The sequence below is a fragment of the Lithobates pipiens genome, unplaced genomic scaffold (genome assembly GCF_037356315.1).
Source record: "Lithobates pipiens isolate NorthernLeopardFrog02 unplaced genomic scaffold, aLitPip1_a1.2 Scaffold_23, whole genome shotgun sequence".
Classification (NCBI taxonomy): Eukaryota; Metazoa; Chordata; class Amphibia; order Anura; family Ranidae; genus Lithobates; species Lithobates pipiens.
Genome location: NW_027507785.1, coordinates 65,259,315 through 65,283,381, shown reverse-complemented (window position 1 = coordinate 65,283,381; position 24,067 = coordinate 65,259,315). Strand labels below are relative to the sequence as shown.

Below are 24,067 nucleotides of genomic sequence, written 5' to 3'. Positions count from 1 at the left end.
CACAAATGCCCTTTTGGAAGAATGGTCAAACATTCCCGTAGACACACTCCTAAACCTTGTGGAAAGCCTTCCCAGAATAGTTGGAGCTGTTATAGCTGCAAAGGGTGGACCAACTCAATACTGAACCCTACAGACTAAGACTGGGATGCCATTAAAGTTCATGTGCGTGTAAAGGTAGGTGTCCCAATACTTTTGGTAATTTCGTGTACATGGGGTTCACAAGCAACTAGTTAGGGTTCTCTAATACAAGTAATAACAATAAAAACTCATACATTTATCCTGTTTTTAAAGACATATTTTATTTACAAGGGTAATTTGGCACACAGCATTGCTGGCACACAAGCCTTGATAATATACAGGTACAAATATGGAGGCTCCTGTGCAGTGATAGAGAGACGTATCACACCAAGTCATATGATCGTCTCTCTCTCCAGATTGTCACAGCTTTATTTGTACACTCCACACCGACGTGCAGACCACCGGTCTCTTGGTTCAGCTGCCATAGGCAACCTCCACCAATCGGGGAAGGAGCACTCATATTTAGGAACTCTTCACTTTCATCGGTTGCTGGTCCAATAAAAACAGCATGTGTACATATATACACTAGTATAAAGACAGATATACATATAAAATTACTTTCACACATTGAAAGGTCACTCCACCTAAAAGTGTGCATCAGTTTTGGTTAGATGTCAGTGAGCTAAATCACCAATAACATTGAGCCAAATGTACCTGGGTTCGGTTCAGGGTAGGTTTGGTGAATGTCAAATCCAAGCCCCACTGAAGTCAACAGGAGCTGAATCTTAGCAGTCATTACCAACCGGGTCCCTTTTCTATGGTGACTTCATTAATGGGATCTCCCCATTGTGTTTTTAATCTCCTTCCCCTAAATTGCTTCAGAGGGACCCTGTGTTGGTAGCTGGGTAGGCTGAAAGGCACATCTCCGGTAAAGTGGTGTTTTCAGCCCCCTACGCGTTTCGTCATATGGTGATATATGCCCCGGAAGACACATAGGATAGAGCTACATGCTGATGTCACCACATTATCGGAAGTGACCAGGAGGGGTATCTATGTGCTGGCCGGAACTGTTTTGTATTCTGCGCAACACGTTTTTCATATCTCGAAAAGGGTCTACATGAGCTTTATCTTCTACAGCCAATATTTGAATCTGATGAAGAGTGTAGGAAACGTGGCTTTCATGGACCCTAAGACCCCTTTCACACAGAGGGCGTTTTGCAGGCGCTATAGCGTTAGAAATAGCGCCTGCAATCCGCCCTCAAACTGCTGTTTCATTCATTCCAGTGTGAAAGCCCAAGGGCTTTCACACTGGAGCGTTGCGCTGGCAGGGCGTCAGGAAAAGTCCTGCCAGCAGCTTCTTTGCAGCGGTGAAAGAGCGGTGCGTTTACCTCTCCTCCACCGCTGCTCCCCATTGAAATCAATGGGGCAGCGCTGCATTACCGCCGGCAAAACGCCGCTATTGCGGACGGTTTTAACTCTTTCTCGGCCGCTAGTGGGGGGTAAAACCCCCCGCTAGCGGCCGAAATGCGCTGCAAATCCGACGGTAAAACACCGCTAAAAATAGCAGCATTTTACCGCCGACGCTATGGGTGCAGCAGTGTGAAAGGGGTCTTACATCACATTCTATTTATGACTTCTGTATAATAAGAGGGTCACATAAGTTTGGTAAGCCTACATTTGTAACCATTTGGTGGAGGTGATTCTGCTTGGTGTGGGAACACAGTCCAAGACCTTTAGACCCCTTTCACACTGCCGCGCCCATAGCGTCGGTGGTAAAACGCTGCTATTTTTAGCGGCATTTTACCGTCGGATTTGCAGCGCATTTCGGTCGCTAGCAGGGGGTAAAAGAAGGAGTTAAAACTGCCCGCAATACGAAGCAATAACGACGTTTTGCCGGCGGTAATGCAGCGCTGCCCCATTGATTTCAATGGGGAGCAGCGGTGGAAGAGTGTTAAACACACCGCTCCAAAGAAGCTGCTGGCAGGACTTTTCCTGGCATCCTGACAGCGCACACCCTCGGGGCTTTCACACTACAGACAATGGTGCAGCTGTTTTAGGGCGGATTGCAGGCGCTATTTCTAACGCTTTAGCGCCTGCAAAACGCCCTCAGTGTGAAAGGGGTCTTATTGTGGAACATTTTCACAGTGTGGACTTTTGCACTATAATTTGGGACATTCCGTTTTCACGATTATGACAAGATGTGTTTTTTATATATTAGTGTAACACAACTGGTTTACATTGTTTTGACTATGATAAATATCTCATAGTATAGTTCAGTGATGGCGAACCTTGGCACCCCAGATGTTTTGGAACTACATTTCCCATGATGCTCTAGTACACTGCAGAGTGCCAGAGCATCATGGGAAATGTAGTTCCAAAACATCTGGGGTGCCAAGGTTCGCCATCACTGGTATAGTTGCTGCTTTTCACTTCTTCATAAGGTTTATATACACAAGCCCGGTTTTTGATATACCACATTTAGGTCGGAAAACCTGCTAAATGAAATGCAGGAACTCCAGCTCTGGAGACGGGTGATCTAACACACAAGCATCTAGAAAAAACTGAAATAGGAGGTGGAATGATCCTTTAAATACAAACTATAAAACATCTCTGCAAATACTGACACTTGTGTAATAGAGAGGTCAGCCAAGTAAGGCTGGATCTCGCATTCATTGTGACCCATATTGATTCATTGAGGGCTTACGTTCTAAGTGGGACACACTGGCCCAGATTAACCAAGGTTCAAGCAGCACTTTAAATTAGCTTAAGGCATGCTAAAGTGGCCATTCAGACAGTATGATTGTATGTCATGTTAGCATGCCTTGAGTGCTAGTTAGCATTCCTTAACTGCTAACGCAGCTTGATGAATCAAGACAATTGTGTCTCTCTACGTCCAAAACTTCACTCACATACCTACAAAAATGCCTATAATTTATTAATCCATGGAAGTTTCGACCATCTCTTCCCCTAAAATTCAAGGTCATTTTAGAGGTAGTTCCTCTGCTGGTGGAGGCTTTGATGACTACACCTATATGAGCCACTGTGGTCTGAAAGCTATATTAAAGTCTTGGTGGACACCAGTGCATAAATGAAGGAGGTGAAGCTTAGAACTTTGAGTAGAACTTCCCATTGAATAGTCCCAACCTCTCACATTCTGCTGTACAAGGATATATTATTGTTGTATAGACATATAATAGTACATTTTTTACATACTTGCCAACAATTCTCAATTATATTGCAATGTCTTCACAAGAAATGGGTGTGGTTTGTGAGTCTGAGAAATATTTTATTAAAAGGTGGGGTTTAGTCCAGGGCGTGGCCTGTTTTACATTGGTACTCATTGGCAAGTATCGGCACTCTGGTGACAGTTAAAGTGTTTTTAAAGTCACATTGTGACTTTGCTGATATCCCCTCTGGTTTATACAGTCAAACTACAGTGTGTGTGTGTGTGTGTGTGTGTGTTTTTATTATTTTTTTTATGATAATGTTAAATACCTTTTCTTACGTGACCCCTCTCTGATATCAGCCAGCCAGCAAAGGGAGGTCACGTGACCGCACAGCTGCAGTGTGAGAATAGGTATTTAGCATAATAATTTAAAAAGCAAAACCACACACACTGTAGTTTATGACTATATAAAGCAAAGGGGATACAAGTATTTTTGCTGCATATTGCAGCGGAATAGTGGCAGGAGGGGCGGGGAGGAGATTGGCTCTCACACTGACAGCCAGGGAGGGAGGTGGAGAGAGGAGAGACTCAAAACACAAAGTGGGATGACGGAGGCAAGTAAACTGACCACGGTACAATGGTATCAGCAGCCATGATTACTGTGGTCAGCACACACAGGGGGACGCATGAACAGGCAGGATCAACCAGGTATTTTACAACATAGAAAGGGACAAATTACACAACACAAGCAATGTGCTTTAGATCATGCCTTAAAGGAACAGGGTCTTTTTTTTATTTTTATTTTTTTTTTAGGGTTACAACCACTTTAAATGGGAGTCTGTCATGCATCAGGATATCTGTATGAGAAACCCAGATGGAAGCTGCCATTATCTCCCAGGCATATTCAGCTTTGCTACAAGTGACATCGCTGCCCTGGTGGCTAGCATGCAAAGTCAGAGAACAGCAGCTTCTATTTTAAGACTTCTCATATAGATACGATTGCGTTTTGACAGGTTCCATTTAACGTTCAAAAAATTTTTAATAACATATTAAGGAGCAAAAAGAGATACAAAACAGGCACCATATAAACAATTAGATAGCATTGCTAGAATTAGAACGGAATAAGGGGATAAAAAAATCTTGCAGTTTGCACATGAATATTAAAGTACACCTGTATTACAGGACAGCAATGTAAACTAAGGCCGCTGAGGGATACCAGGCACCCTAAGGTGTCATGTCTTACCGACTTGCCTGCTTAGTGCACAACCAGAGCCCTTTAGAGTTCCTTTGATAATACTGAAATTCTGTAAGATGGTATTTGCATTGGTACATCCCTCCATTTCCCATTTGGTAATGTTGCAGCCTTCCAACAGATCTTTTTGGCATCAAGCAATGCATTGTGGACTTTACAGAGAACTTGCGGGGCAAGGCAACAGCCGCCATTAAAACATTTCTTATAAAAGGCCCAAGCTAAAGAATACTTTTAATAATAATTTAATAACTCTTTGATGGGCAGGAAGCCCTCACTTTGCTGTCTCGTAAAACTATAGTGTCTAGCACATGATTACTCAACTAGGGTTCTTCCAGAGGTTGCTAGGGGTTTCTTGAGCAATGAGCAATTTCGGACTCTCAGATAAGTTCCCATTGACACCATTGATCTTTATAGCTATCTATAAGGGGGTAATTCTTACTAATGGCCACAAGTAGAGGGAGCATTCTTCCCACTGACCATCACACTAATGTATTAAGAGTTATAGATATATAGCTATTTCAAGGGTTTCTCTGTGTTAAAAATAGCCAAATCTATTTTCTTCCCTTATTTCATTTTACTGTTTCACCCAAGTCGGGTGGAAATCAATAGAGGCCGCTCTTACCAAAATCACATTTATCTCTTTGTGCTAAAGGTTCCATAGCGCGACCTACCCCCCTCTCGCTTCTAAAAATAGAGAAAGGCTGGTCTCGCAGAATCTTCAGTGCTTTTGGGTGTGTTCGATTCTTGTGTCCCCCACTGCACACTGTGGTTAAATCCGTTGACCCCTACAAAACTACAGGACACATGACCAGCAGAAAGAACCACAGTCGAAACAGGGGAAGCGGGTATTCAACACATCCAGAAGTATTGGATGTACAAGGTTCTTCTGCAGGAGTATTCCTTCAACAGGGCAAAGATCAGGCATGGGCAGCAGGACATTTGGATTTTAACTCTTATCTTTTATGGGACTGTTGCAACCTTCCAATAGATCTCTATTGCATCAACAATGCATTGTGACTGCTGGTGGGGGTGTGCTCATGCTCATTTTTTTTTTTTTTCAGGACATAGCTCTGGTGGTGGTAAAATGTCACAGTACAGGTATAGTACATAGTAGTAAGGAAGGTTCGTTGGGATAACTGAATCAATAGAATAACAAATGCAAATTTCATCATTTCATCACGTATGAATTAAATTATTCAATGCAAATTGGAAAAATCGGTATGCATATATTAAGAACAATGAGCATTTCCAATTCGAAGCTTGGCTCCTCACTATTATCCGCTATCCCATAGCAGACTGAACTTTCATGAAAATGTAAGGTCTGATTATCTGGAAACTCTATCTAAAAAAAAGTGAAAGATATGATTTTTTTTTTTTAAGAAAAATGTAAAATGCTCTCATCCTACACCAGTGATGGCGAACCTTGGCACCCCAGATGTTTTGCAACTACATTTCCCATGATCCTCATGCACTCTGTAGTGTAGATGAGCATCATGGGAAATGTAGTTCCAAAACATCTGGGGTGCCAAGGTTCGCCATTACTGTCCTACACCCTACGTCTAGGTCGAGGGTGACGTACTTCTTGGAAATCTTGAGAAAGATGAAGATCCCAAATGCTCTCCTGTATAGTGCAGGAGCATCTTCCAGGGAATTTGTGGACCCTTACCTTTCCCAGGATGCTCTGATTCTTTCCCAGGATGCTCTGATGTGATCCAGGGATATCACCTGTTCCTACAGAAAACTTTAAAAAAACTGGTAAGGTGAAAACCGTTTAAAAATGTTCTCTTAAATTATTTAAAGTACCTTCCACTGAGTGTTTTTTAATGAAGCGGTGCGGGGAGGTCCCAGATAAGTGGACCTTGTGTTTTCATGTAAAGTCCACTTTAGTTTACATTGTACTGCATTACAGGTTTACTTTAAACAAAGTCATTGTTTCCCAAAAGAAAACAACAATGAACAATTTTTTTTCATAAAATACTAGTTAGGACAGTCACTGAACTTTATAACAAAAATTATGAACACATCTACTCATTTATTTTCTAAAAGATACCAAAAAGTGCTCAGAAAATACAGTATATGTTTAGAGATGACTGAACAGTTAACAAAAAAGCAGCGTAACGTTGCATGAGAAGAGCTATTATATTGACCTCTGGTGCCCCGTGCCTTCAAACTTCCTTCAATTCCAGCTTTGAAGCCTCCATCAGTCTCTTCAGCCTATGACAGGTCTGGGAACTTCGGATGCCCCTGCGTGTTGTTAAGTCCCTGTACTGATGTAGGAGTTGGAGGAAGGAACTACAGCACATGATGGTAGACACCGGCATCCAACACTGCCGAGAAAAGTCAAATACTTTAGAGAATGAAGGAGGCTGCAGTGCTTGAATGGAGGAAAAGTAAAAGACAAGGGTAGAAGACGTTTTCTCTTGGTTAGACCACAGCTGCCTTTTTGGAAGAACCTGACAGGGTCACTCTAAGCTCTTGTACACACGATCGGAGATTCCGACGGAATGTGTCCGATCGGAGCGTTTTGTCGGATATTCCGACTGTGTGTGGTCTGCATCGGACTGTTTCCGTCGGAATATCCGTCGGACCAAATTTTCCAACTTGCCAGAAATATTTTCCGACAAAATGCTCCGATCGGACATACTCCGATCATGTGTAGAGAATTCCGATCGGACAAAGTGCCACGCATGCTCAGATCAAATTCCTACATCAAAGCTATTGGCTACTAGCCTGAACGTAGTCCCGTCGTAACAAAATAACGTCATCACGTTCTGAACGATCGGATTTTCCGTCAACTTCGTCCTACCGTGTGTATACAACAGTTTCGGACAAAATCCGACGGATTTGGTTGTCGGAATCTCCGACCGTGTGTACAAGGGCTAACAGGGCAATAAAGGGAACTTGGATAAAGATAAATGAACTGCCATTGTTAATTTGTTTTTGATGGTGCCGGTATCCTCGCTGACTATGAACAAGAATTAGGGTTTTTGAGAATTCGGACCTCCTTGGCCTGCACCACCAAAAATCTGTCAGCAATGGCAGTCCCAATTATTCTTTCTAGGGTTTAAGCAGTAAAAATGTTGGCTCCCTTAAATTTTCTAACTGCTCTGGAAAATGACAGCTGAAATATCCATCAAAACAAATTCACTTTTTACAGTTTGCATTCTGAGGGGTTTTTCAACTTTTGCCTTTTTTACTAAACTATTGACTGTTTTTGTCATGCACTTGGACACAACAACAAAGTTTTATTGACTGAAGGCAATTCTTTGCTGCAAAAAAAGCAGGATCTAAAGATCCCCTGGAGATCCCTAAAGATTTCCTGGACTAACAGGTTCACAGCTTCTTCATGTGGGGAAGTGCAGTGTGGTGCGGCAGCAAAAACACAACAGTTGCAGAAAACAGGACTTGTATTAAAGGTAAAGTTTGGCAATTCACAACAAGCCCAGAGGGAAGGCACCCAACTGGGAATACTCTCAAGATGTAAAAATCGTGTGTAGTTGAGCAGGTCTCAGATGTCTTGAGGGACGGAATGCAGCCTGGCTGATCTGAACTCAAAGGGGGAGGTCTCCAGGAAGGATGGCGTGTCCCTATCATTTCCCTACTCTCTGGAACCTCTCCCTATCACTAATCACTCTCTCTGACAGGTGGGTGACCTGTCCCTACACTACGCACATGCGAAATGTGCTTCAAGCCTGGAAATTAAATAGATGCTGCCTGGTCCAAGAGGGCGAGTCACATAGGGTGGCAGCATACAATCGGATAGCTTCCTTAGTGACCCAGGAAACCATAGAGGAACCACGTTTTTCTTGACTTCCTCCCCCTCTGCAATGTTGCAGTTGCGCACCACGTGCAGTGGAGAAAGTAGATTGCAACTGCCTACAACCGTGTCAATAATTGCCCAATCTTTGCTACAAAATAGTCTAAATATTTAAAGATCTGGAGATCTCTAATGTCGCGTACACACGAGCTAATTTTCCGGCGTACTTAGTCCGGCAAACAATCTGGTGGATAGTCCGGCCCACTTTCTACCAAACGGACTTGGCCACACACGGACACACAGAAAGTCCGGCGTTTGCTAGCGTGATGACGTATAGCACGTACGACGGGACTAGAAAAAGGAAGTTCAATAGCCAGTAGCCAATAGCTTCCTTTTTCGTACTTGCTTCTGAGCATGCGTCATTCTTAGTCCGCCGTACTAGCATACTGATGAACGTATTGTCCGCTGAAACCCAAGTCTGACGGAAAGATTGGACTGCAAAAATACTTTCTTAGTCCGCCGGACTTCACGCTGGAAAAGTCCGCTGAAGCCCACACACGATCGAATTGTCCGCTGAAATGCGTTTCGGCGGACTAAGTACGCCGGACAATCTGATCGTGTGTACGCGGCATAAGGATGTCTTGGACTAACAGGTTCACAGCTGGTTTTCCGAGAGAGATCCTAAGGATGGGGGTCCTCAAAAGATGCCATCATTTGTCTAATATCTCATGAAGATGGGCCTTTTGCATTAGCAGTGCTGGTCAAATAAATGTTATTGAATGCAAAACACAGCAAAGGGCTGCAAGTGATCTGCATTACGTGAATGTATCTCAATAGGACATGCTGCATCCAAAGAAATGCAATGCATAGCAGGTCAAACACAACCACTGAACTTGTATCCATACTGCACCATTAGCAATCTGCTTTCCTTGGTTTGAAGTGGCCTTCAAGTGCACTTCAAACCAAGGAAGAAATGCCCATCTACACAAGTCCTAAAACTGATTTAATAGTTTTAGATGGACTGACTTTTTTACAGAAACCCCCGAATTGTTATCAATACCGAAAGTTGAAATTTACAGTTGGGCTGCCCTATGGATAAACGAAAGTGCCTTTGTGGTGCATTAGCAACCAATTACATTTCAGCTGTCATTTTTCTAGTGCTTGTTGGTTTTTAAGTGCATCTATTGGCTGATGTGGCAATATATTTCTTCCCTTAATTTTTACATCTTCCCTTAATTTTACAAGACTACATCTTGGACTTTGTGGTGTCCATTACCCGCGTGTTTCAACACATCACTTTAAATGTTTCCTCAAAAGGATGTGTCTGATTGTCTTCAAACACAGTCAACGGAAGGATTTAACACCTTCACGGTCTAGATTGGGATTTTTATTCCAGTACAAAAGTGTCGACTTCAGACAGTTTCCATGGATACCTATGGTGCACATCCAATGTCTTCGCTCTGCTTGGCTTGCTTGACACGTACCTTGAAAGTACTTGTAGTACCACATTTTACATATGATTCCTATAAGTTTTAGATTTCCGAATAATGATATTCCACTTGTTTACATCCATCAGGGACAAAAACCCCTGTCCATACAATTGTGTTTTAGATAAAATAACAAAGTCACAAATATATTTTTCGTCATTCTTTCAGGTAATGGCTTTAGACTTTTGGCCTTTGAAGGAAACCACCTTGACAGTTCAAAATAAATACTTAAAAAAAAAAATCAGTAAATAAAAAATGTGAAGCAATGTTGTTGCCTATAAACACGGACAGGCAATGTGCTTATTATAGAGATTTACTATATGTAGTAACCAAACAGAGGATTCTTGGTATGTGTATAATCTTTGTCGCTTTCCTAAAATCTGTTTTTCCTCATTCAAAAGAAGAAAAGAATAAGTTTTTCTGTATTCATCCCTCTAGTAATGAATGTTTTTAAAACATGGCAAACTTTTTCTTTGTAACATGTCTATGCTTGATAACACTTTTTCGGCATATCACAGTTCGATGGTCTCGCTAGCAATGCTGTTAGAATCTGTGGTCTGACTTCTTTCCATAAACCTCCTGCCAAAGGATTTCTCAGGCTCGCTGCTTTTGGACATGATGCTAGGTTGGGATCCTTGCTTTAGAAGTTGAGACGAAGGCGTGTCTTCATGAGGAAGACTTTCCACTGAAGATAGGCCATGGCGCCAAGGATTCCAGCTGATTTTGATGGACCCTTTGGAAATACTGTCTATGGAGCTCACCGAAGCCACTGGTTCTGTTGTGACATCTCGAGGAAGCTCTTTACTCTGCTGTGTACTTTCACTCTGGGAGTCCATCTCTGTCGTTGAACTACCATTGGTCAAGCTGTACAGGTAGTCTGGATTGCTGCATCTTCTCATCTTCAGGTCTGCAGAAATCAAAGGGTCTATAGTTTGGTTCATAGCGGAACATTCTTTCAGTGAAGAACATGAGTCTTGCCTTGTTAAGTAACTGGGGTACTGTAGACTGGAATCCAAAAATATGCTGTCTCGGACCAAATGCTCTCTAAACAAAGCCTCATCAATGCTTCTGCTCAGATTTATGGGTGATGGAGGTCGAAACTCCAGATCAGCCAGTGACAGCATAGACTCTTTTTCAAAACAAATACTTGTGTAAGAGCGACCCATAGTTACGTTTTGAGATTTCGCAGCAAACACCACTTCTGGTTTAGGTCTGAAAAGAGGCGACGAAGAACGACTATTGTTGCCGATCCCTGGACCTTTTGTCTCATTGTTCTCTTTGATGATTCTAAGAGGAACATTCTCAGCCTGGTTTCTGATGATGCTTTTACTTATGTTGTTGTTGACCATCTTGTCCTGGATGCCGTTTGTCCAGTCATAGCAGTTGTTCGGATACTCTGGTGCCTCTGTTTTTTTGTAGGTGCAAAAGTAGCTGATGATCTTGGACCAGCACGTGTGATCGCTGCTACTACACTGTAGACAGAAGCTGTGGGAGGCTACAAATATCATGGAGAAACACAGAACTAATTCAAAGATCCTGTACCAGAACTGGAGGAACCACCAAGACCAGAAAAATTCATTTTTCTGACCAAGTAGCCCATAAAGCCATAATATGGCATACACCTGCATGCCACAGCAAAGAAGTCCAAAAATACTGCTCACTAATAACACTCTGGAGGATGTAAACATACACTTTATACTTCGTCCTTGGGTTTGAACCACTGCTATGTCTTCAACAGGAGATACTCTTTGCGTCTCATTTACAATATCTTTGCTGCTTTTTCTCAGGCGATAATAGGCCACAAAGTTGCCCACCATGAGAAATATGCCCCAGGAAATAGAGAGGATCTGCAAGACCATGTTTACGGAAGGGTTCAGGAGATGGGTTAGAAGATCAGCGCTCAGGAGAACAATAAAGTGAATAACTGCTATAACAGCAAGCAATGCCAGGCTCTGAAACTTTGGAGGCAGCAGCTGTAGACGGGCAATCTTCAGAACCAAAAGAACCAAGGTCGCGAATGTGGAGATCATAAGTGGGAATGTGACATTGCAAAGGACAAGAGAAATAGGCTGTGAAATCTTCCCTTTTGTTCCGTAAGGATCCAGGAGGAAAAACACACCTCTGAGGATTCCAATCGCAAACAAGAGGCCATTTGCAACAATAACATAAGGGAGGTAGGTCACTTGTAGGATGGGAGATCCGATAAGGTTGACAAGTGCAATTAAAGCTAAAAGAAGAAACAGGGAACCTGTGCCATAAACGTGCATATCCCAAGCAAAACTTAGAGTGTGACGAAGGTCATCCCACTTTAGAAGTGTCTTATTGGTGCCAACAAATTCACATGTGCCACTGTTCTTGTTGCAGATTGGAGTCTCTAGTGTTGATCTCATAGAGGTGAAGCTGGTGGGGACATCAATCAGCTGTGGCCGGCGGAAGGCCCTTTGGGTTGTGACCCTAATTTCCCCGCGGCGCCCGTTCTTTTTGGACCCATTTGGGAAGAGTCTGCTTGTTGAAGACTCTGCTAGCTGTGGATGTTGAGTTTCTGCCACAGGGTCTGAAAAACAAAATTGATAGTAATGATTAGGAGTCTTGATTTAATAAACACGCCCATAAAGATACATCTAAACAGTGATTTTTAAAAGGGAAATTTTCCCTGGAACAGAAAAGGGGAGGACATCCTCAAATTACAGTCCCTATAATGGTGAAAACTAAGCAAATTTCTCTCACATTGGGGAGATCTCTACTCACTTCCTGTTGTGCTTCTAGAACAGAAAGTAGGGACGCTTAAGGCAAGCTATTCATGTTTGTAATCAATGTACTTTTTCAACAAAGCAGCTAAGATTAGCCTAGCAAACATTTTTTTTTTAAAAGAGAGCCTAGAACTCCATCTACTGGCTGTTATGAATTTTAATATTTCCTATTTACTGGACACAAAGAAAACATTTTTTAAAAGATTTTTTTAGCCCTGAACCTATAAAGAAAAAAAAATATATAAAATATCTACATCCTCCGTTAACATGCCGCAAAATTTTCACAGGCACCGGTTTTAATAAAGAATAAACTGAAGAAAAACATTTCATATTCAATAATTATTTTTAGACATAAAAGAGCGAAAGTTCATTTTTCTAACCTCATCCAAAAATGCGTATATGTTCCATTTGTATGCTTTGTGTATAATAGATTGCTGCTATGATGACACAGAACTGTAAATTGTGGCATTAGTAGCAGACAGCCCAGACGATTGTTCCTGCAATGATGACAGGTTTTGTGACTGTAAGTGACGAGAAATCTTTTAGATGTTTAATGATCAAGAATTGTATATTCATCGTAGCCGTGATCAATCAGATCCCTAAAGCTCTGAGACGGTTCTAATGTACTTATGGAATGTCTGCATTCCTGAACATTATAGTCACCGGCTCACGCTACAATGAGACACATTCATGGGACAGGTCATGGTATTGCTGTTGACATAATGTAACTTAATTCTATGTTGTGCTCTAGGGCTGATTGGTCAAGACCAAACAGTCTCCTGATGAAAAGGATATGTTGATATGGTAGTACAGGTCACCGCTATGGATTTGTGAGCCGTGACACCCTGCACTCCCATTATATATTGAGCGACACGTCATTCAACCTGGAACACCGAGGACATCTTGTTGCGAAGAAGATATACTGCATGAAAACCTATCGATTGATGGTAAGTATTGCAGCGAGTACTCCTTTTTTACACTATAGTGGGATCTATTTTAAAAAATAAAGCTTTATCCCAGAGTTGGGCTTTAAAACAAAACTTTATAACCCTGAGAGGGTTAACCAGCTTTTTTTGATGCCCTAGTTGAAGTACACTTCGGACGAAACGCGTAGGGATGCTTTGTACGCTTCCCATTTAATTTATGTGATCACAATTTTTATTTCCCTTTTATTACTATTTGTATATTTGGAATTTTTTGCAAATAAAAGGCCATTTTGTACTCTCAGAATTACACCATTGGGAGTCAGTTTTTTATGTTTTTTATACTTGCCCTTTGGGCTTTTTGAGTGGCCGGAGAAACATACATCTCGAGTTACCGGGAGCCTGAGGTGTGGACCGTCGAATCATCCAGATGACTTCTGACGGTGAGAGATACTATACAACTAGTCCCTTCCAAGCGATTATCGTTCCATGCCTTTAAGATCTGGTGTCGCTGACACACAGGTCCACCAACTCTGGTAAGAGTATTTCATCCTCCTCGATTGTTGTGGATGTCACTATTCCATCTAGCAGAAGCTGACTACTGATTCCCTTTCTCCAGGATTGCTTTCTGAGCCCTGGTGGCCCATCATGGTTTAGGAGGGACTTTTTGTGGACTGTTATTTGTGTTTCCACACTATTTGATTTCATTTTTTAGCGCTAAATTTTCTTTCTTTAACCAGACATCAAGCCTGTCCATTCGGATGGGAATCCTCCTTATGTTGTGTTATATATATATATATATATATATATATATATATATATATATATATATATACTTAAGACAGCGACGGCATGTTTTCCGTGCCCCCGATGACGTCATGTATGGCGAAACATGTAGGGCGGAGCCAGAAAACACACTCCACTGCACACTCGGGACCCACCTGCGGCCATCTTTGTTTTGGGAAAAGGGTGGAAAACGTATGGCTTGTACTAATTTAGGAATATGTAAGTGCATTTGTTTTTATTATACATCACCATTATTATGGTTTTACACTATGGAAGGTGTTCTTTGTTCCTTTTATAAACCCCTGCCTGTGTTGCCTGCGTGGAGCCTCAAAATACTTGATAGGTGACAGGTGCAGCAACCTGTCAGGACCCTCGGATCGGCTGTGAGGCTGTGCATGCATTAATGCGATTTAAGACCTCTGCTTGTGAGGGTCATTAGAATCTGGTGAGCTCCAAAAAAATCCAAAAATTCTAAAATCCGAAAAAGAGAATTCGAAAGAATGAAAATCTGAAAAATCGAAATAACTAACTACTAACTAATAATAACTAACTACTAAATTATAGGTATTGGATTTTCCTTTCAAATTTGGCTGTTAGTCAACGTAACAAATACAAATTTATCCGAAGTTATGAATTATCCGAAATAACGAATGCCGCATCTAGACAAATGGAACGGAATGAATTAATAATAAAAAGTTTTTATTATTATTATTAGTTATTTATTATTATTAATTTGTTACGTTACATTTGTTTAGATACAACATTCGTTATTTCGGATAATTTGTAACTTTGGATAAATTAGCATTTGTTACGTTCTCTAACAGTCAAATTTAAAAGGTAATTCCAAGAACTATAATTGAATAGTTAGTAATAGTTAAATTAGTATTAGTTAGTTATTATTTCAGATTTTCGGGTTCTCAAATTTTTGGATTTTCGTTCTTATTTTCAGATTTTCGAATTTCCGAATTTTCCAAAATTTCTGATTTTCAAATCTTGAATTTTCTAATTTACTAATTCTCGAACTTACGAATTTATGAACATTTGGAAAAATTTGTTAAACGGATTTTCGCTAATTCGCATATTTCCCAAAAAACGAATTCAGAACAAAATGAACTGCACATGTCTAGACAGAATCAAGCATCCTTTTTACACAATGCGGAGGATTAACCCCTTACGTTCCACAGTGAGTATAACAAGCATTCTTTACTGCATATACAGACTGATTTTACTGTTGTGTGTTTAGTAACACTTTACTAAGTAACACTTTCAGGTCTTGTGCCTCCCTCGGCCTGTGACTGGACAGTGGAAGGAGAAGCAGCAGACTGATCAGCTCATCTCTCCATCACTCTGGGCTCTCCTCCTATCAGCATGCACTTTACACCACAGTACAGCAGATTGACTCCTTGTGCTGCTTTTCTCTTTTAATATCTGAGCTCTGCTGTACAGGGGACTGCTAGCGTCTGATACCAAATTTAATTTGGGTATTTGCACAGATTCCATGTTAAAAAAAACAAAAAAAAACACGTGTGCATTAATACATATAGAGCTGCACTAATGTGTCTATGTTTATCTGCCTGGAGTTCATTCTTCAGCATTCCAAGCATGTGTTGATGAGTCATTGACTATCACATTATCAGTGCACTCTCATCCGCTGTGTCGGAATGGCTGCAGGGTTTTACTTTTCCTCCTGGCTGCACATTGTCTCCATATTGTTTGCTGGGAGTTCAGTGTAGCAGAGGTAACCGGCCCGCCATGGTGAATAGGCAGATCACAGGTCACTAGGTCTGTTACAAATGTTTATAAGAAGCACATCAGACGCGGAGGGATGAGGTCATCGGTGTATTCAAGGGCATTCTGATCCAATGTCTAGGCCACCAGAAGAGAAAACTTTATCTAACTGGGATTAGGACTGTCTGGGTGGCAAACAATAATGCCGTTATTTTACTGAGGGCCATTCAAAGTCAATTAATCCTTCCCAACCCTACCTAAAAAGGAAAAGTATAATGAGCGCATATTCAGAGTTATTGTTTTAGAGCTTCCCTTGCAAATTTTACTATGACTTTTTACATTTTTGCATATACCGTATATACTCGAGTATAGGCCGACCCGAATATAAGCCGAGGTCCCCAATTTACCCCAAAAAAACTGGGAAACTTATTGACTCGTGTATAAGCCGAGGGTGAGACATGCCTGTCCATCCCTGTGTGTCCGTCCATCCCTGTGTGTCCGTCCATCCCTGTGTGTCTGTCCATCCATCTCTGTGTGTGTGTCCATCCATCCCTGTGTGTGTGTCCATCCATCCCTGTGTGTGTGTCCATCCATCCCTGTGTGTGTGTCCATCCATGCCTGTGTGTGTGTCCATCCATGCCTGTGTGTGTGTCCATCCATGCCTGTGTGTGTGTCCATCCATGCCTGTGTGTGTGTCCATCCATGCCTGTGTGTGTGTCCATCCATCCCTGTGTGTGTGTCCATCCATGCCTGTGTGTGTGTCCATCCATGCCTGTGTGTGTGTCCATCCATCCCTGTGTGTGTGTCCATCCATGCCTGTGTGTGTGTCCATCCATCCCTGTGTGTGTGTCCGTGCAGCCTTGTGTGTCCAGCCTACCTGTGTCCCGAGCCTCCGTCCCGTCCTGAGCCTCCGTCCCGTCCCGAGCCGAGCCTCCGTCCCGTCCCGAGCCGAGCCTCCATCCCGTCCCGAGCCGAGCCTCCGTCCCGTCCCGAGCCGAGCCTCCGTCCTTCTGCCATGCCAGGATCGCCGCTCTTCGTCGGTGCCTCGGCGGCCATTCCACTATTCAAAAGCCGCGCCTCCGTCTGTGATAGGCGGAACACTCAATTTCCCAGCAGTCTGTGTTCCGCCTATCACGGACATCCTCTCATCCTCGTCCGTAGTATGAGGATGAGCGGATGTCCGTGATAGGCGGACCACTGACTGCTGGGAAATTGAGTGTTCCGCCTATCACAGACAGGGAGGCGCGGCTTTTGAATAGTAGAATGGCCGCCGTCTGTCTGCTCGACACGCTGATCGAGCAGGCAGACGGCGATGACTCGAGTATAAGCCGAGGGGGGCACTTTCAGCCTCAAAAAAGAGGCTGAAAATCTCGGCTTATACTCGAGTATATACGGTAAAAATTTAAATTGGCAACAACTCCCATCTTCTTTAGCCATGAAAAATGTCCTTTGATCAGCCAGCCTCCTGATCAGTGCCACCTTAACAGCATGATGGGCCCTTGCACAAAGTAATAGGGCCCCTACCAGGGAGGCAAACAGTGGCTGTTGCGAATAGGCTTGCGCACATGCGTGGTCCACTATATTGTCGGACAATCTCTGACTACTGCAATGGGAATGAAAGAGTGCATGCAAGGGAGTCTGAAACAGAGAAAGAGCTTACGCATATGAACAATCTTGGATACAGGGAACTCCACATTTCTGGTTTGACCATAACTGGTTAGATTAGGTGAAGATCATCTTATTAGACATGTGCAAAAGGAAAAAATTTGTTTAGTTTCGTTTCGTTTTAAATTCGTTAATTCATTAATTTCGTTTAGTTATATTCGTTAACTTCCTTAAATTCGTTTTCGGATTTCGTTTAGTTTTCTACCGAATTTGAAAAATCGGCCACATTCGAAAATATTTCAACCAAATTCGAAAATATTTCTACCGGATTCGAAATTATTTCAACATGATTCGAAATTATTTCAACCGCATTCGAAAATATTTTGTGACCCGACTTTAGGGCCATGTATCTCGGCGTCACTTGGTGCTAGAAACTCCAAATTGGTATATGTTGTAGTGCTAGTACTATTGTGTTTGTATACCAAATTTGCGGTTTCTAGCTATAAGTGACCCCAAGATATGTGGCCCCAAAATCGGGTCGCAAAATGTCATTCTCTGCTGCAGAAAAGTACTTGACATATTGCCTATATCTATTGGACTATAAGATTTACTTTGAGCTGACCTTTTGTTTCATTAGATCTTTAAAGAATTACCGAATTCATTCAAATTCATTCATTATATTTCTTTCGTATTCGTTGTTATTCTTTATTTTTTTATTCGGCCGAATTTCGATTCGTTACGAAACGAACTGCACAAGCCTACATCTTATGTCTGTAAGCATCTTTAACTGGGCTCCATATGAACAATGTGAGAAGCAGGGAACTCTATATGGCCGATTTGACCCAAACTGGCTGGATCTGGTGAAGATCATAGCATGTCTGTAGGCACCTTCATCTAGGCTTCTTATAAATGATCTTAGAAAAAGGGAGCTCAACATGGCCAATTTGATCATAACTGGCCAGATCAAGTGAAGATCATCTTGCCTGTAGGCACCTTTAACTGGGCTACATGTGAAAATGCAGGGACCCCACATGGTCCATCTGACCATAACCAACTAGATTGGATAAAGCCCGTTTTATGCCTGTAGCCAGTTTTAACTGGGCTGCATATGAACAATCTGAGAGGCAGGGAACTCCACGTGGCCGATTTGACCAAAACTGGCTGGATCTGGTAAAGATCATAGCATGTCTGTAGGCACCTTCATCTGGGCTTCATATAAATGATCTGAGAAGAAGGGAGCTCAACATGGCCAGTTTGACCATAACTGGCCAGGGCAAGTGAAGATCATCTTGCCTGTAGGCACCTTTAACTGGGCTGCATATGAAAATGCACAGAACCCCACATGGCCCGTCTGACCATAACCAACTAGATTGGGTAAAGACTATTTTATTTCTGTAGCCACTTTTTTTTTCAAATCTTTTATTTATATCAAGGTCAAAGGCACACAAAATACGACATCCATAAGGAACATAAACACAGGGCATCATGATATGCAATAAACTGAGAAATCCCACGTAACATATGTGCGGTGTGCAGATATAATTAAGAACAGTTAGTCTCTAAGGCGTCACCCAAGCCCTCCTGGGGCCTTGAGTTTCACCAGAGTGAGGAAACATAATAATGTCTACGGGCCCTAACCCAAGCTGTAGTGGGAGGTATCCTTCTGCCTGGGGGACTTCTGAACCGCTGGATGGTTCCGTGGATCTCGTCCCTCATTTCTCATTTTCGTGTAGAAGCAGACCAGCATAGGCTATGGGGCCCTCAATAGGATCCCCCACACCCAAGCGTCTGTAGCCACTTTTAACTGGGCTGCATAAGAAAAATCAGAGAGGCAAGGAACTCCACATGGCCGATTTGACCAAAACGGTCTGGATCTGGTAAATATCATAGCATGTCTGTAGGCACCTTCATCTAGGCTTCATATAAATGATTTGAGAAAAAGGGAGCTCAACATGGCCAGTTTGACCATAACTGGCCAGATCAAGTGAAGATCATCTTATGTCTGTAGGCACCTTTAACAAGGCTGCATATGAAAATGCAGAGAACCCCACATGGCCCATCTGACCATTACCAACTAGATTGGGTAAAGACCGTTTTATATCTGTAGCCACTTTTAACTGGGCTACATATGAACAATCTGAGAGGCAGGGAACTCCAGAGGACAAAGATTTGGAATGGAGATGAATGGCAAATTTGAAACAGGTCATTCAGCTGGTTTTGATATTTAATTAGAGCACACTTTAGTTTAGCTTGGAAAACTAGCAATAAAAGGGAACAAAAAAGCCCTTTTAGTCATATGAACTGCTCATGCAGTTATTACACAGTTCCATAATCCCTCATTTAAAATATGGCCGACATGGGACTCCATGAATGTTAGTCCCATGTCATATGATTTCAGCTAAAGGGTGATAAGTGTTTCGGCAGCGCCGCTGTATCTGTTTGAAAATGAGTTACCCAAGCCTTTTTGGCTGAGATGACATCACCAATGTTTTAGTGTTTGGCAACGGAGGAATCCCAGGGTGCGGTTTATTTTGGAGAGTGTATAAAGTATATCTAAGCTGTGTTTTGTCACACGGGCCCTCTGTAGGGGAGCAGGGAAGGGGTGTGAAACAGTGCCCTGGTTCTGGGCCACATAACCTGCATTAGTTCTGCACAATGCTGCAGGAGCCACTGGTAAATATGGTCCTGTTTCCTCCCTTAGAACACACACAGCCAGGCACACAGCATTTCAACATTCTTCCTCTGGCTCAAAAACCAGTCTAGGGGTTTGCTGGGATGGATGGTGACTAGATTTGCTGCGCTGAACGGGGGTGAGCTATTTTTTTTTTTATGGGCAAATCAACTGTCAAGGTAAGGGGGCAAAAAAAAAAAAAAGAAATGAAAATGCTGGAGAGACGTTCTCCTTTAGGTCCTTCTTGTACCCTGGTAGAGTATTTTGGGGGACAGATGGGCAAAATAGGGTGATGCTATACTTGGTTGCCTTTGTTTTAAGATTCATAGCTGGGAGAATAGGACTGTAAGAAGGAAGGCTGATGCAGAATTGAGCAATCTTGGGAGGATGTCCTGAAATGGACCCTCGGCGAGAGTCATGCCAACAGTTTCTATGGAAACCTGGAAAATAGCCATTTTTGACAAGCAAAGTATTTTAGAAAACATCGTAATGTCAAACTGACTGATGGATAAAGAGATCACTTTTAAGGTGAAGATATAAAAGAAAAATGCCGCCCATGCTACAAGTGCTTTTGAAAATGCTAGTTCCCTGGCTGTTTTTCTTCCCACTGGCCTCAGTACTCTCAGTCCCTGGCCTTGGACAAGTATGCAGATCAGGATCACCAAAGTCCTAATCTGCATTCTTGTCTCCGGTCATCTGTGTCGGCATGGCCACTTGTAGACAATGCTGGTAGTGCATGTGATAGGTTGACAATGCAAGAGGACAGTTAGGAGACAGAGAAAACCGTGTTGTCACCCTATTACAGGAAGTGCCTGAATATTGTGTTTAAATTTGTTTAGCCTGTGATGGGGTTTTACGTTGAAGCGGTGACCAATCACTTCAACAGTCTGCTGAAAGAACCACAGCCCCACCAGACAGCCCCCACCATGATGTATCTATCGTAGACTCCACTGTCTCATCTGTGGACCCAAGAGTGGCATAACTGGCATCAGTGGGTGAAACAGAGGGAGACCAGTGAGAGTCCATTCGCTGATCCCCCTCCAGTGAATGAACATGGTAGTGACATCTATGATGTCACTTCTTGGTTCTAAGAAGAAGCTAATGGAGCATGGTCTGTGCTCCATAAGCTTCAGTGGAAGGCAGGGGAGACATCATAGTCCAGTGATGGCGAACCTTGGCACCCCAGATGTTTTGAAACTACATTTCCCATTATGCTCAACTACACTGCAGAAGGCATGAGCATCATGGGAAATGTAGTTCCAAAACATCTGGGGTGCCAAAGCAATAAAGTGAATTGTAAAAAAAAAAAAAAATAACATAAAAAATAGAGCAAAAAAAAAAACAAAAACACAAAATATTTGTAAAATCCCCACATACACACATAAGAATGCAAATGCCTGTGGTGGGTGTGTCTATGAACACAAACGACAATTGTACTACACGTTACATTTAGCCATGAATGACAGAGAAAATGCAATAATTCTAGGGTCATCATTCAAGATCAATTCCAAACTGATGACCTGGAAAGGTTTTTAAAGTGACATCTATGGACAATGATGTGCGCTGGGTATATATATATATATATATATATATATATATATATATATATATATGATATGCTGGGTATATATTTACCGAAAAATATAAATGATTGCGCTGACAGACCACTTGGTGTATATTAAGCCTTAGAAATGGAGGAATATATATATATATATATATATATATATATATATATATATATATATACACAAACACACACACATACAATGCCTTGAAAAAGTATTCATATCCCTAGAGATTTTCCACATTTTGTCATGTTACATCCAAAAACCTGTACGTATTTTATTGGTATTTTATGTGCTAGACAAACACAAAGTGGCACATAATTGTAAACTGGAAGAAATATGATAAATGGTTTTCAAAATTTTTCACAACTAAATATGTGAAAAGTGTGGTGTGCATTTGCATTCAGCTCCCTTAACTGTGATATCTCTAAGTAAAATCTAGTGGAACCAATTGCCTTCAGAAGTCACCTAATTAGTAAATGGAGTCCACCTGTGTAATTTAATTTCAGTATAAATACAGCTGTTCTGTGGAGCCCTCAGAGTTTTTTTTAGAGAACCTTAGTGAACAAACTGCATCATGAAGGCCAAGGAACACACCAGACAGGTCAGGGATAAAGTTGTGGAGAAGTGAAAAGCAGGGTTAGGTTATAAAAAAAATCTCAAGCTTTGAACATCTCACAGAGCTCTGTTCAATCCATCCATCATCTGAAAATGGAAAGAGTGGAAAAATGGAAAGAGTATGGCACAACTGCAAATCTAATGAAGGAACCGAAAAAACTCTGGATAGCCGCACTCCGGATCAGGTAAAATAAGTTGTGCTTTTATTATGAAACGCGTCAGCATTCCCTGTTCTATATTCCCTTTGCTGCTGTAACTCGTATGATGTGAAGGTTTTTTGGTGGAAATAATAAAAGCACAACTTATTTTACCTGATCCGGAGTGCGGCTATCCAGAGTTTTTTCGGTTCCTTCATTTGGCTAGTGCAATTAGCCTGCACCTGGGACCCCTATCTGTTTGGAGTGGCCAGTTTCTTGGTGGATCAGCCTGGAGCGGTGGATTTCTCTTTTTACAACTGCAAACCTACCAAGACATGGCTGTCCACCTAAACTGACAGGCCGGGCAAGGAGAGCACTCATCAGAGAAGAGCCAAGAGGCCCATGGCAACTCTGGAGGAGCTGCAGAGATCCACAGCTCAGGGGGGAGAATCTGTCCACAGGACAACTATTAGTCGTGCTCTCCACAAATCTGCCCTTTATGGAAGAGTGACAAGAAGAAAGACATTGGTGAAAGAAAGCCATAAGAAGTCCTGTTTGTAGTTTGGGAGAAGCCATGTGGGGGACACAGAAAACATGTGGAAGAAGGTGCTCTGGTAAGATGAGACCAAAATTGAACTTTTGGGCATAAAAGCAAAACGCTATGTGTGGCGCAAAACGAACACTGCACATAACCCTGAACACACCATCCCCACCGTGAAACATGGTGGGGGCAGCATACACACAGAAGGAAAGGGGGAGGAGTTGTAGGCTGAGAATTGGGGCTGGACTGGACGGAAGGAGCGGCCATATAAAAAGGGGGCGGTGCTTAAGTCCGGGCAGTCACGCGGGGAGACCGAGCGAGGAGGAACACTGGTATGGTTGCACTGCGGGAAAGGGGTTGTCTCCGAGCGGTACAGCTGGAGGCCTATGATGTTTGGTAAAAGGTCCCGCAGTGTACTGGTGATATATGGTGGAAAAAGGAGGTAGCTCCGTCATTGACCAACAGATTGGGGGTTGAAACATGTTGTTTCTCTGAGGTTTATATATGTTGATTATATTTAAGGTTATTTGGAGTTTTATTCAGATTGTTTAATAAAGGCTGTTATGGCCATTATACTCCATAAGAACGGTGTGGTCTTTTATTTAGGGGATAAAAGGGGGTTGGAGTATAAAGGGTTGGTAACAGTAAAATAGGTGGGGACATCTGGACTACACTGGTCATGGGCTAGTATGCTATGCATGCCTGCCCATTATGCTTTTACAGTACTTTGCAGGGGGAAAAAAAGAGGAAATAAAACCCATCTGCTGTAAAGCAGTACAGATGGAAAACTTTTTAGACAGTGTTATCACAGCCTCTTCTAATCCATAATATTTTTTTGCAACCATCTTGGTTGGTGACCTTGGTAAACTACACTACTATAATATCTTCCTATATGTGGTCATCACCTCAAATATTTCCTGACCATTCCCAAAAGACTTTTGCGGGAATCCATTTTTTCTTCTCTTCCCCCGCGATTGGGTGGACCCTATCAGTCCTGATGAACTGATGGGAACAGCTTGCAGATCGTGTCCCGTAATTGTAAGCTACAAGTCGTCACATCTAA

General features: G+C 42.2%; 1 protein-coding gene across 3 annotated transcripts in view; it reads right to left on the bottom strand.

Annotated features, from left to right (window-relative positions):
• Positions 1–273: 273 nt before the first annotated feature.
• The window catches only part of PRRT3 (proline rich transmembrane protein 3), a 113,288-nt gene continuing 89,494 nt past the window's right edge, over positions 274–24,067 (bottom strand). For all 3 annotated transcript variants that reach the window (XM_077451771.1, XM_077451773.1, XM_077451772.1), the window contains exon 4: positions 274–12,234. In XM_077451771.1, coding sequence (XP_077307897.1) covers positions 10,193–12,234 — 2,042 coding nt within the window. In that variant the 3' untranslated portion in view covers positions 274–10,192. The remainder of the gene's footprint in view (positions 12,235–24,067) is intronic.